Source organism: Xiphophorus hellerii, chromosome 16 (genome assembly GCF_003331165.1).
Source record: "Xiphophorus hellerii strain 12219 chromosome 16, Xiphophorus_hellerii-4.1, whole genome shotgun sequence".
In the NCBI taxonomy this organism is placed as follows: Eukaryota; Metazoa; Chordata; class Actinopteri; order Cyprinodontiformes; family Poeciliidae; genus Xiphophorus; species Xiphophorus hellerii.
In genome coordinates, this window is record NC_045687.1 from 17,563,549 (window position 1) to 17,576,889 (window position 13,341).

General features: G+C 37.3%; 1 protein-coding gene across 1 annotated transcript; it reads right to left on the reverse strand.

Moving 5' to 3' along the window:
- Positions 1 to 371: 371 nt before the first annotated feature.
- On the reverse strand, positions 372 to 12,790 carry LOC116735525 (immunoglobulin superfamily member 1-like). The gene is made up of 19 exons (XM_032587475.1): positions 12,666 to 12,790; positions 12,326 to 12,358; positions 11,937 to 12,248; positions 10,761 to 11,069; positions 10,145 to 10,456; positions 8,015 to 8,326; positions 7,539 to 7,847; positions 6,710 to 7,009; positions 6,012 to 6,296; positions 5,638 to 5,931; positions 5,261 to 5,545; positions 4,901 to 5,188; positions 4,478 to 4,765; positions 3,605 to 3,898; positions 3,228 to 3,512; positions 2,868 to 3,155; positions 2,459 to 2,746; positions 1,922 to 2,203; positions 372 to 1,853 (listed from the first exon to the last, which is right to left on the reverse strand). Exons 1-19 carry the CDS (start codon positions 12,688 to 12,690, stop codon positions 1,552 to 1,554), a joined length of 5,091 nt encoding a protein of 1,696 aa, XP_032443366.1. The 5' UTR covers positions 12,691 to 12,790; the 3' UTR covers positions 372 to 1,551.
- Between the last annotated feature and the right edge of the window lie 551 nt (positions 12,791 to 13,341).

Consider the following 13,341-nt stretch of genomic DNA (forward strand, 5'->3'; position numbering starts at 1 on the left):
TTGAGTTGGGATTTTCAACATATCCTGACTTAATTAAGCCTCGATTCATGCAATCAGATTCATAATTAAAGCCCCAAAATTCATTGTAAATATGTGGCAAGACTTGAAAATGAATGTTCACAGACTCTCTGTGTCCCATCTGAATGAGTTTGAGTTAGTTTGTAAAAATTGGGAAAGGTATTAGTTTTGGTATGATGTGAAGACATACCCCCAAAATAACTAAAAATAACTCGCATAAAGTCAGATATGCTCATTTTTGAAGTGTACTTTACATTCCTACTCATCCAGTTCTACTCTTTTTGTTACCTTAAGGAAGTTAGAGGGTTGACACGTACAAGTATTTAAATGTCAGAATCAAAATCAACCATATATTGGGCTACATAATTTATTAAAATTAACCACCAGACAAGAACGCCATCAAATACAGACCAGTGGTAATTGCAGTATGAAGTCAGAGATATAAACAGGCTCAAAATCTAAAAATGAAACGATCATATCTTAACACATAGAAGATTTTACATGAAATGAATTATGAAGAAAAATTCTAAGTATCAATGGCTACAGAAATGATTGAACAAAGTCACAGGAAAAGTTCAAGTCAGGAGATTTTTTGAACTCACTATGCAACAAATTTTCTTTTTATTTTTGCTCTCATTGGGTTATCTACCATAATTACAAAAATACATTTAAACCGAGTGTTGTGCTTGTTGTTGATTTTTGCTTTGTTTTTTATATAATATGGAACACATTTTTTTGAGGCCAATGATGTAGACACAAAGTTTGTTCCTCATAAAGGTTTCAATGTGGATTATGTTATGTATTCTAATCTCATCAATTTTGTAAAACAGTTATTTGCTTTTATTTACAGAATAGCACCTACCACCTCTGCTCTGGATAAGCACCAACATTTATTTTGCTTATAAAACAGTGACAACTTACACACTTGTCTCTTACAACAAGAATTAGATTAGATTAGTTTAGGGAAGCCATTGGTAAAAATAGTTAACTTGAATAAAAGGCACATGTTAACTGAGGAAGGAAGGTTACTAATCCCACCATAACTTAAGTTGTCAGAAACAGAAACTGTGACACTGTCACTATTAGGCAAGGCCAAAGTTTGATGGTCCACAGTCTGCTGATAATAACAATAACGGTAATCTTCCTCATGGTTATATTGACTTCAAGAAATCTAAACGTAGAGGAGTTGGTACTTGATAGCACTAACTACAGAAATGCTTCAACAAAGTCATGGGAAAGCCTCTAGTTTATTCAACTAACTTTTAAGACCTTTGCTTATCCTTTTTGTTTTCATTACACCCAGTAACCTATCTGCCGTTTCTCCCTCATAGAAGTTTATATGTGAGTTATTTTGTGCTCTTTCATCTCAACAGTTATGTAAATAATTACATGCTCTTTGCATCAGCACTATGATTTATGTTACTGATTACAAAGTGACAACTTACACACTCACCTCATGCAACATTCATTAGATTACATTAGTTTAGGATAGCCATATAATAGGAGATTGAGGAAGGGTCACACACATGAACTTCAGTTATTAGTAACAGAAACTGTGACACTGTCACTTAGAGGGGAGGTGAAAGTTTTATATTCCACAAGTTTTTCATAATAACAGCGGAAATCTCCCTCATGATTATTATTGGCTTCAAGAAATCTGAACGTAGAGGAGTTGGTACTTGATTGTTGGGTCTTATTGAATGATCCAGAGGTCTTCTGCAGGGTGAATGAGCCGCCTAAATATTGAGTGGAGACAGAACAATTGATGGCAATGAGGTCACCAAAAGTAACCACGCCTGCAGGCTCCATGGTGATGCTTGGTTTTGGAAGAATCACTAAAAACATAATGAGAATGTTATTTATTTCATTTTGAACTATTTCATTAAACTAATTTCACACTTACCTGTCACATTCAGGTTGACATTATCACTAAAAACAGAGCTAGAATCTATTCTTTGAAACTGACACTGGTACGATCCCTCATTTGTAAAGTTCACTTGATGAATATGTAAAATAGCCGAGTTGCTGCTTGAGTCCACAGTCTGGGTAAAAGGACCTGGGGTCTTTGTGAAGATGAATGATCCTATTAATTCCACTCCAGTGATAGAACAAGTAATGTGGACATCCTGGCCCCACATAACCACACCAGTGGGCTGGATGGTGATGTTGGGCTTTGGTAGGCTCACTGAAAAATAACACAATGTCAAATTAGAAAGATTTAAAAGAGGACCAGAGTGCGGACTGGAGACTCACATGGACATAAATAATTTATTGACATAGCCAGATAGGTAGAAGCAGAACAAAATAATGCTGACAATGGAGGATCCAGGAAACAAGGAATGACAATGGAGTAAACCAGAAAGAGACAGTGGAGAAAAAACAACTTAAATATACTCTGTGAAAGTGAAAAACAATCTAAAACATAAAGAGCAGAAATTACCATTTAGTTGGACAGAATCACTCAAGTTGGTGCTCAAGTCTTGATTAAAAGACCTTCTTTGAAACTGACACTGGTACCATCCACGATCCACCAAGCTGACTTGATTGATTTGAAATGAAGCCGAGCTGCTGCTTGAATTTACAACATGAATGATTGTTCCTGAAGTATTCTTGAAGATAAATGATCCTCCTACTTGACCCTCAGAGACTGAGCAAGTGATGTTGACAGTCTGACCAATAGAAGCCACACCAGCAGGATACAAAGTGATGCTGGGCTTTGGAAGAAATACTGAAAAAAAACACAAGAAAAAAGCTTTACAGCCCAAAGACTTCTGTCATAATTCACAGTGAGGGGATGTCACAGCAAATTTTAGAGATCTCATAAGAAGTGGCAAATGTAAATTAAATACCAGTTAGTTGGAGAGAATCACTGAAGCTGGTGTTGAAGTCTTGATCAGAAACTCTCCTTTGAAACTGACACTGGTATAATCCTTCATCTCTCAAGTTAGCTTGAGTGATATGGAAGCTAACTGTGTTGCTACTCGAGCTTACAGTTTGGATGAAATTACCAGGCATTCTCCTAAAGACAAAAAATCCTCCTACCCGTCCCTCGATGACTGAACAGGTGAGAGTGGCATCCTGACCCCACATCACCCCACCGGCAGAATCCAAGGTGATGGTCGGCTGTGAAAGGTTCACTAAAAAGCAACAAAAATGTCATGTCTTTTCTATGTTTAATCAAATGGCTAAAGCTATTAAAAAATAATTACCAGTTAGCCAGACAGGGTCACTAAAGTTGGTGTGAAACACTTCACCAGAGACCGTTCTTTGAAACTGACACTGGTACAATCCCTCATTTCCCAAAGTGACTTGCCCGATATGGAAAGTAGCCATGTTGCTGCTTGAGTTTACAGTCTGCATGACAGACCCGGGAGGCTTTGTGAACGTAAATGATCCATTCAATCCATCCATAACGTTACATACGATGCTGATACTCTGACCCCAGGAAACCAGACCAGTAGGCTGCAAGGTGATGTTGGGTTTTGGAATTTCACCTGAAAAATGGTGCAAAGATTGGTCACCTGTTATAATCATTTTAACCCTATAGTAAGCTCAGTTAATCTGCAAAATAAACATGAAAACAAACCTTTTAAATAGAGCGGGACATCGCTGCTGAAGTTGGTGCTGAAGTCTTCATTAGAAATCCTCACTTTAAACTGACACTTGTAGTCTCCCTCATCGGTAAAGGTAATTTTAGGGATATACAAAGTAGCCGAGTTGCTGCTTGAGTTCACAGTCTGGGTGAAAGAACCTTGGGTCTTTGTGAAGATGAATGATCCTATTACTTCCCCTCCAGTGATAGAACAAGTAATGTGGACATCCTGGCCCCACATAAACACACCAATGGGCTGGATGATGATGTTGGTCTTTGGTAGGCTCACTGAAAAATAACACAATGTTAAATTAGGAAGATAGAGCACCAAAGCTCGGACTAAAGAGTCACATGGAGATAAATAACAAAAAAAATACTGACATAGCCAGATAGGTAGCAACAGGGCAAAAATAATGCTGACAATAGAGGATTTAGGAAACAATAAATGGCAATGGAGTAATCCAGGAGGAACAAGTGGAGAAAAGTGATCATATACTGAGTGGGAAGTGAATATGACAAAAGAATCAAATGAGTTAATAATAGGACAGTGGATCCAGCTAGTAGATGAGAAAATAAATAACAGCTGGAAAGGGGAGAAGGTAGAAAGAGAGTGAAATGAAAGATAAACAAAGTAAGAGAATGAAAAATGGGGAACAAATATTCCACCTAATAACAGTGAACAGGACACACCAGTTTAAAGGAACAAAACAATGAGCCTAACTGAACACAAAGAAAAAGTAAAGACAAGAAAATGAATAAAGAAATGATCAAAACAGAAAATAACTGAAGTTAGAAGTCCACACACCTGCACCTAAAGGCTAGTTTTCTATTTATAAACAATCCACAAACATAAGAGGGTGAAATTACCATTTAGTTGGACAGAATCACTCAAGTTGGTGCTCAAGTCTTGATTAAAAGACCTTCTTTGAAACTGACACTGGTACGATCCACGATCCACCAAGCTGACTTGATTGATTTGAAATGAAGCCGAGCTGCTGCTTGTATTTACAACATGAATGATTGGTCCTGATGTTTTCTTGAAGATAAATGATCCTCCTACTTGACCCTCAGAGACTGAGCAAGTGATGTTGACAGTCTGACCAAAAGAAGCCACACCAGCAGGATACAAAGTGATGCTGGGCGTTGGAAGAAATACTGAAAAAAAAAAAAAAAACACAAGAAAAAAACTTTACAGCCCAAAACCTTTGACATAATTCACAGTGAGGGGATGTCACAGTAAATTTTAGAGATCTCATAAGAAGTGGCAAATGTAAATTAATACATAATTACCAGTTAGTTGGAGAGAATCACTGAAGCTGGTGTTGAAGTCTTGATCAGAAACTCTCCTTTGAAACAGACACTGGTATAATCCTTCATCTCTCAAGTTAGCTTGAGTGATATGGAAGCTAACTGTGTTGCTACTCGAGCTTACAGTTTGGATGAAATTACCAGGCATTCTCCTAAAGACAAATAATCCTCCTACCCATCCCTCGATGACTGAACAGGTGAGAGTGGCATCCTGACCCCACATCACCCCACCGGCAGAATCCAAGGTGATGGTCGGCTGTGAAAGGTTCACTAAAAAGCAACAAAAATATCATGTCTTTTCTATGTTTAATCAAATGGCTAAAGCTATTAAAAAATAATTACCAGTTAGCCAGACAGGGTCACTAAAGTTGGTGTGAAACACTTCACCAGAGACCGTTCTTTGAAACTGACACTGGTACAATCCCTCATTTCCCAAAGTGACTTGCCCGATATGGAAAGTAGCTGAGTTGTTGCTTGAGTTTACAGTCTGAATGACAGAACCAGGAGGGTTTGTGAACGTAAATGATCCATTCAATCCATCCATAACGTTACATACGATGCTGATACTCTGACCCCAGGAAACCAGACCGGTAGGCTGCAAGGTGATGTTGGGTTTTGGAATTTCACCTGAAAAATTATGCAAAGATTGGTCACCTGTTATAATCCTTTCAATCCTAAAGTAAACTGAGTTAACATGCAAAATAAACATAAAAACATACCTTTTATATAGAGTGAGACATCACTGCTGAAGTTGGTGCTGAAGTCATCATTAGAAATCCTCACTTTAAACTGACACTTGTAGTCTCCCTCATCTGTAAAGGTAACTTTAGGGATATTTAAAGTAGCAGAGTTGCTGCTTGAGTTCACAGTCTCACTGAAACTTCCTGAAGACTTCCTGAAGATAAATGACCCTCCTCCTTGTTCATTAGTGACTGAACAAACCATTCTAACATCCTGATCGAGAGTAATCACTCCAGAGGGTTCAATGCTGATCGTGGGTGCTGGAAAGATCACTAAAGAAATGACACAGTTGTTATTGTCTTGGCACATTTATTTAGAGTTTTAAGAGTAAATGGATGCAAAAAAGTAATACCTCTTAGCTGGACTGTGTCACTAAAGAGAGTGGTGAAGTTTTCATTGGGAAGTATGATTTGAAGCTGACACTTGTACCAACCCTGATCAATGAAAGTGGCCTGAATGATATAGAAAGTAGCAGAGCTGCTGCTTGAGTTCACGGCCTGGCTGAATGAGCCTGTGGTCTTCGTCAAGACAAATATCCCTCTTACTTGTGCATCAGTGACTGAACAACTGATGCTGACATTATGACCCAAGGTGATGTCACCTTGAGGAGTAAGTCCAATAGTGGGCCTTATAAGGCCTGTCAAAAAACACAATATATAGTGTCAGAGTCACATAGTGTCACCATAACATAGTAAATACATTTCATAAAGGACTGACAAGCTTCAGATTTGATGTAATTTCTGTACAATGACAACACAGATTATATTTTCTTCTATTTATTACAGCACTTTTATACAGTCTCTCGTCAACAAAAGGCTTGTCATTGACATATTACGCAATAGATGCACACACTGCACTGTTTCTGGATGTAACAGACACAATGACATTACATTAAGTTTTGCCTTTAAAGTTACTTTAATTAATTTAATCAACATTTGAATTTATAAAATAATAGAGTAGAACTTTTTCCAATTTCTCCCAATGAGGATTTAAATTACAATCAACTACTGTAAGTTTTTACTAATACCTTTAGTAGGAAACTGACATTACCTGAACAGATGACACCAGCATCCTGACTGTGATTACAGTTATGCACACCAAATCCACTGTGAGAGCAGTCAGACAGATATGTTTCGTTGCCTTTACAGGCCACCTCATCAAGCCAGATTTGTCCTGTCCCCTCTGCAAACTGATGGACACTCACTGCTGTACCACAGCCCAGCTGTCTGCAGACCACTCTAGCATCATTTATGTCCCAATTATCATTGCAGACTGTTCCCCAGGACCCACGGTTATAAATTTCAACTCTTCCAGAGCACCAAGCTGACCCAACTAATTTTATGTTGCTGCCTAAAAACAAAATCAATACCAATCAGGTATAACATTATAACCACTCAAACTGTATGCTACACATTATCTCTTCATCATGACACATGTTAGTAGGTAGGACAGATTAGGTAGGCATTGGTGGCACAGAAAATTAGAAAAGGTAACAATTGTACCAAGTTTGACATGGGCAAAGTTGGAATGGCTACATGACTGAGTCAGTTAATTTCTAAAACAGCAGGTCTTTTCGGGTGTTTCCAGTTTCAGTAATCAATAACTATTGAAACGATTAAATGATAAAGGAAATAACAGTGTAGAACCAGTAACAGAGTGATGGTAGGCTAAGCCTGGTGTAGTTGAGAAGCAAAGGCTAGCCTGTGTAGTCCTGTTCAACAACAAAGCTGCTGAAGTTCAAATTGCTTAGGAAGTGAATGCTGGGTAGACAGTTGCATAGCTGCAAAATAGTCAGGGGAACTGACTGGGCATGAAGTGATATTGATTCGTTCATTTCCACAAACACACACTTGTATATAGCAAAATGAGAAATTCTCACCTGAGCAGATCACACTTGCATCTTTGTTGTGGTTACAGTTGTGATTCCCATATCCATTGTGTGAGCAATCAGACAGATGTCTTTCGCTCCCTGCACAGCTCACATCATCAAGCCAGATTTGATCACTTCCTGGCCCAAATTTGGCTGACTGAGGGGCAGCCAGTGCTGCACCACAGCCCAACTGGCTGCAGACTACCTGGGCATCATTTATGTCCCAGGCGTCATCACATACTGTTCCCCATGAATAATCATAATAGATTTCCACTCGACCAGCGCAGCGAGAAGACCCAATTAATCGGACTGGGGGACCTATCAGGCAGGTAAATTAAAATCACAATATTGTAAAAATCAAAATGCAGCATGTATTTATGAAATACGTGACGGAATCCTGAATCTGTAATAATACTAAACACATCCATGCTACTCAGCAAAAGCATTTAAATATGAATAATATATTTTTAAAAATTCATTCTCACCTGAGCAAAAAATAACAACATCCTTACTGTGTCCACAGTTGTGTGTTTCAGAACCATTGTACTGACATTCACTTAAAGAAGTTTCATTTCCTAAACATGCCACTTCATCGAGCCAGATTGGTCCAGTACCTGGGCCAAATACACCCCATATACTGGTACTTGTTGCTGGACCACAACCTAATTGTCTGCAGGCAACATGAGCATCATTCATGTCCCAACCATCATTGCAGACTGTTCCCCAGGAGTTATTGTAGTATACTTCAATTCTTCCAGAGCATAACGCACCTGAACCAGCCAATCTGATCTGAAGATCTTCAGTTACACAAGAAAACATAGAAATCATCAGTATTTCACAAACAAAGAAGGTGTTAGATATCAAAACTCCCCTGCAAAAGTGTTCATTCCTCTCTTACTTATTTACATTTTGTCACACTGAAGCCACAAACTTAAATGCTTTAATCAGACTTTAGGTGAAAGAGAAACTGAAATTGTCACCTATATTGATTCTTGAAAATGACACGTCCCTGTTAAGATGGCAAGATTGTGTGAAAGAAGTAGAAAACCTGAACATATGAAGCTTTTTAATGTGACATATGTATGATTAAAAAGAAACTAATTTAACCCTCCTGTTATGTTCCGGGTCAAATTGACCCGTTTTAAAATTTACAAATTAAAAAAAAAAAATAGAAGCATTATTTTTGCATGAAACGTTTTCTATTTGTCTTAATAGGTGCACTCTAGACATAAGTTGAAAATTTATTCATTTTACACATTTGTACCAAACCCTAGGTCTACTTTTTACATCGATACTGTTCGGGTCAATTTGACCCGGCAGTCAGGTTAAAGTGCAAAAAAAGATTTTAAAATGTCCAATTCTATATGTTTCCTTGCAGTTATGAACCATATTTCACCACACACACACTCACACGCAAACACACCCAACCACACACACACAAGCCCACTTTCTCACTATTCTCTTTACTTCACTAGGAAACTGCGAGAAAGCAGGTGTTCACACAACCTTTGACGGGAATCTTTTCTGTTCCTGTGGACAAACTCCACCCACTCTGAGTGACACTCAGCAGAAGTGGAGAAAAACATAAATACTCTCTGCATGACTCATTTATCTTGATTTTAATCAGCGGGTCAATTTGACCCAGAACAGTATGTGTGTCTCAAGTTCAATTATAAAGATCACCCTTTGGTAAAAAAAAAAAGTATAATATAAAATAATTTACCAAAGGTCAACTTCAAGGAAATTATTGTTTTTTTGTGTCTAGGTTTTTTTCAGTGGACATTAAAAATCTAAATTCCATTTTTTATGTCCAAATGAGTAAATGAGCAGGTTGTCGTCATTGATCCTTAATTTCTGAGAAATAATAAAACATCATTGCACAAATATTGATTGAAATGGTTAGTATTGGAGTTAATAATCAGATACAAAAATGTTTTGGAGGAATTTTTTGGTTTCTGACACTATTGCATGATTAAACACTCCCTGGGTCAAATTGACCCACGAACATTTTTGCTGTACCCTAGAAACGAACATAACAGGAGGGTTAAGAATGGACAATAGTGAACCTGCAAGAAGTTGGCTGCATTTTTATTAAGTTTTTTAATCAGTTTCACTCAAAAACTGTATTCAGTCTTCTTTAGAATATTTTACCATCCAATCACACTGTCTTCATTGATAACATGCTCCAATTTCCTCCATATCACATACATTGTGATATGTCATTACAAGATATGTTGTGATAACATATCTTGTCTACAACCATTTCCAGGTGACCCCAAGAATCTTGCAGGTGGTGTCAATCAGGAACATGCAGGAAAATGTGGGAATATTTCAAAATTATTTCATAGGCAGAAACAATGCATGACGCACTTTTCAGGCTTTCATGTCTGAGAATTACAAAGACATTTGCCATTTTCCTTTCACTTCACAATTATGTTTTCTTCAAGTTTGTGTTTGCAATGCGCCAAAATGTAAAATAAAAAATAAAGTACGGATGCTTTTGTTGTATTTATAAGCAGGCTGGAGCTTAAAACATTTTTATGCCCAAATTCTATCAGTAGAAACAGAGTAGTTACTCTGGTGGATTAATTTTACAGTAATATATGCAATCTTACTTGAACAGATGACACCAGCATCTTCGCCGTGTCCACAATTGTGAATCCCAAATCCGCTGTGCCCACAAGCGCCAAGAGAAGTTTCACTTCCTGAGCAGACCAGATCATCAAGCCAGATTTGTCCAGTCCCCTGGCCAAAGGAAGCTGATTGTGGAGCACCCAGAGCAGGACCACGGCCTAGCTGTCTGCAGGCCACCTCAGCATCATTTAGGTCCCAACCATCATCACAGACTGTTCCCCAGACACCATTGTGGTAGATTTCAACTCTTCCAGAACATGGTTCGTTTGATCCAGATAATCTGATTGAATAATCTGCAAATTTTTGCAACATGGAAAAACAAAAGTATTCAACAAAGACAATATGCAAATGTCTGCTGTGAGTGTACTTCAGACACTTACTGACAAAATGTGTTTCATTTTTTTTAATTATTATTTTTTTTTTTTTTTAAATCCAATTCTATCGATCTGTTTGTGGGCCACACAGGCTTTATTCCTAATCAAATTAAAATCTGTCCAAAGTTATTACTCTTTTTTTACAATATAAACTTTGTTGATAATGGAAACAATTTAATAAATTAAATTTAAAAAACTATGAATGTAAAGGACACAACCTTACTTGAACAGATGACACCAGCATCTTCTAAGTGTGCACAATCGTGAGTCCCAAATCCCCTGTGCTCACACACGGCAAGAGAAGTTTCATTTCCAGAGCAGACCAGATCATCAAGCCAGATTTGTCCAGTCCCCTGGCCAAAGTAAGCTGCTTGTGGAGCACCCAGAGCAGGACCACAGCCTAGCTGTCTGCAGGCCACCTCAGCATCATTTAGGTCCCAACCATCATCACAGACTGTTCCCCAGACACCATTGTGGTTGATTTCAATTCTTCCAGAACATGGTTCGTTTGATCCAGCTAATGTGATTGAGTCTGTAAGTTTTCATAAAATAATAGAATAGAATAGAATATACTTTATTGATCCCCAATAAGAAATTGCTTGTTTGTTGAAAGTTACTCCATGTAACATATATATTACATATATATATAATATATATATTACATACAAAGTTTGTAATATATATATATATACCTAAGAGTGATAAGTTCATAATGGCTAGACAGAAACAAAAAAATAAATAAATAAATAACAAGCAATCGCATGCAATATATTAATCAATACATAACCTACGAATGAGCGCAGAAACAAAATGTATCAATTAGCACAGACTTGGGGATTGTAAAGCCTGATGGCAACAGGCAGAAATGACTTTCTGTGGCACTCTGTGGTGCACTTTGGCAAAATTAGTCTCTGGCTGAAAGTGCTTCTGTATCCGGCCAGCACGTCATGGAGTAGATGAGACTCGTTGTCCAAGATGACCTGCATCTTGGACAGGATCCTTCTTTCTGACACCACTGTCAGAGGGTCCAGCTCCACTCCATCGACGTTACTGGCCTTCCAAGCAAATGTATTCAACAAAGTAGACAATATGCAAATATCTGCTGTGGGTGTACTTCAAACAGACGCTTACTGACAAAAGCATGTTTGATTCTTTTTTTTCCTACATTCCTTCTTTTTTTTAATAATTAAACTGTATGGACCTGTTTGTGGCCACATGGACTTTATTCCTAATCAAATTAAAATCTGTCCAAAATTATTACTCTTTTTTAAAATATCAAAGTTTCTGATTAAAAAACTATTACATTTTTTTAATCAAAAATATTACAATTCTTTTTTTTATTGGAAACAATTAAATAAATTATATCAGAAAACTATGAACGTAAAGAACATAATCTTACTTGAACAGATGACGCCAGCATCTTCTCCATGTCCACAATTGTGAATCCCAAATCCGCTGTGCCCACACACGTCAAGAGAAGTTTCACTTCCAGAGCAGACCAGATCATCAAGCCAGATTTGTCCAGTTCCTTGCCCAAACTGGGCTGCTTGTGGAGCACCCAGAGCAGGACCATAGCCTAGCTGTCTGCAGGCCACCTCAGCATCATTTAGGTCCCAACCATCATCACAGACTGTTCCCCAGACACCATTGTGGTTGATTTCAACTCGTCCAGAACATGGCTCGTTTGATCCAACTAATCTGATCAGATTATCTAAAAAGAAAGAACTCAAAGCTTGGTTTAATATGAACCACCACAGAAATTGCACAATTTGTGACAAGTGAACCAACCTGATGCAGAATATGAAGACAGGAAACAAGAGACTGCAGTAGAAGAAATAAGCAAAAATGATCCATTCAGTGTGGTTAATTTCATACTTGACAAATAAATCATCAGAGGACAAAATTTGATGAGGTATGGTAGTTTGGAAATTCTGCTCAAAATAATTTACCATTTCTAATTTACTTCAACCTAACTTAAGATTATGAACAATTATTTTGTCATTTTCATAACCTTACGTTTTTCCAACTTCTGTGTTAAACCACATCTGCATGAATAACCAATAATGTATGTAGGATCGATGTACAAATTTGAAACATGAATCATAAACAAGTCATCTATTTTTCTCACCTAAAAGCAGCAGATTGTACACCATCCTGTTGACTGAGCATATGAACAGAAGATTAAATTGAGACACAGAGAAGAAAAGTCGGTGATGAAACTAGTTTCATCTGAGCTTGCAGTCAGGTATCCTGTAACAACCTCTGGGGCTCTTCTGCATATTATAATTAGATCTACAAAGAGCAAAATTCAAGGAAGTAAGATGTAATAAGGTGTGTTGGAATTTTTTCTGTGTGTTTTATATGGGTTTTATAGCCTACAAATTTGCCTATAAACAAAACATTACAGTAGTAAAGGATTACATGAAGCTGCCTTTGGATGAATAGGTGTATTCATTTTAGTACCTAAAAGTACCTTTTAGAATCTAACTTATCTCACAATGTGAGAGTGTGATGTGAGATTGTACTAACTGTAAACAAAATAGTTCTCTTGCTTAAGTTTTAATACATGTTTTTACCAAGACTACTCATGCAAGTATACATTTAATTTAAATCAATAATTTGTATATCTATGTCACATTTTATGTTTATATTATATTTTACACAAAGAAAAGATCTCCAAACAGAAGTGCAGTGGATCTAAATAGCTTTAAAACTCTTCTGTGAAAATAACCGGATTTTCTGATGATAAAAATCATCACAACAAGCTACAACTTGAAAACTTTGTTGTCTTGCAGTATCAAATC

Bases quoted from the DNA above. Each gene is read 5' to 3' on its own strand.
- LOC116735525 (XM_032587475.1), bottom strand. From the start codon at position 12,690: ATGGTGTACAATCTGCTGCTTTTAG. The intron at 10,457-10,760 runs GTAAGGTTGTGT...AAAAATTTGCAG, and splicing joins TGCTGGTGTCATCTGTTCAA to ATTATTCAATCAGATTATCT. The intron at 3,156-3,227 runs GTAATTATTTTT...GTTGCTTTTTAG, and splicing joins TGACCCTGTCTGGCTAACTG to TGAACCTTTCACAGCCGACC.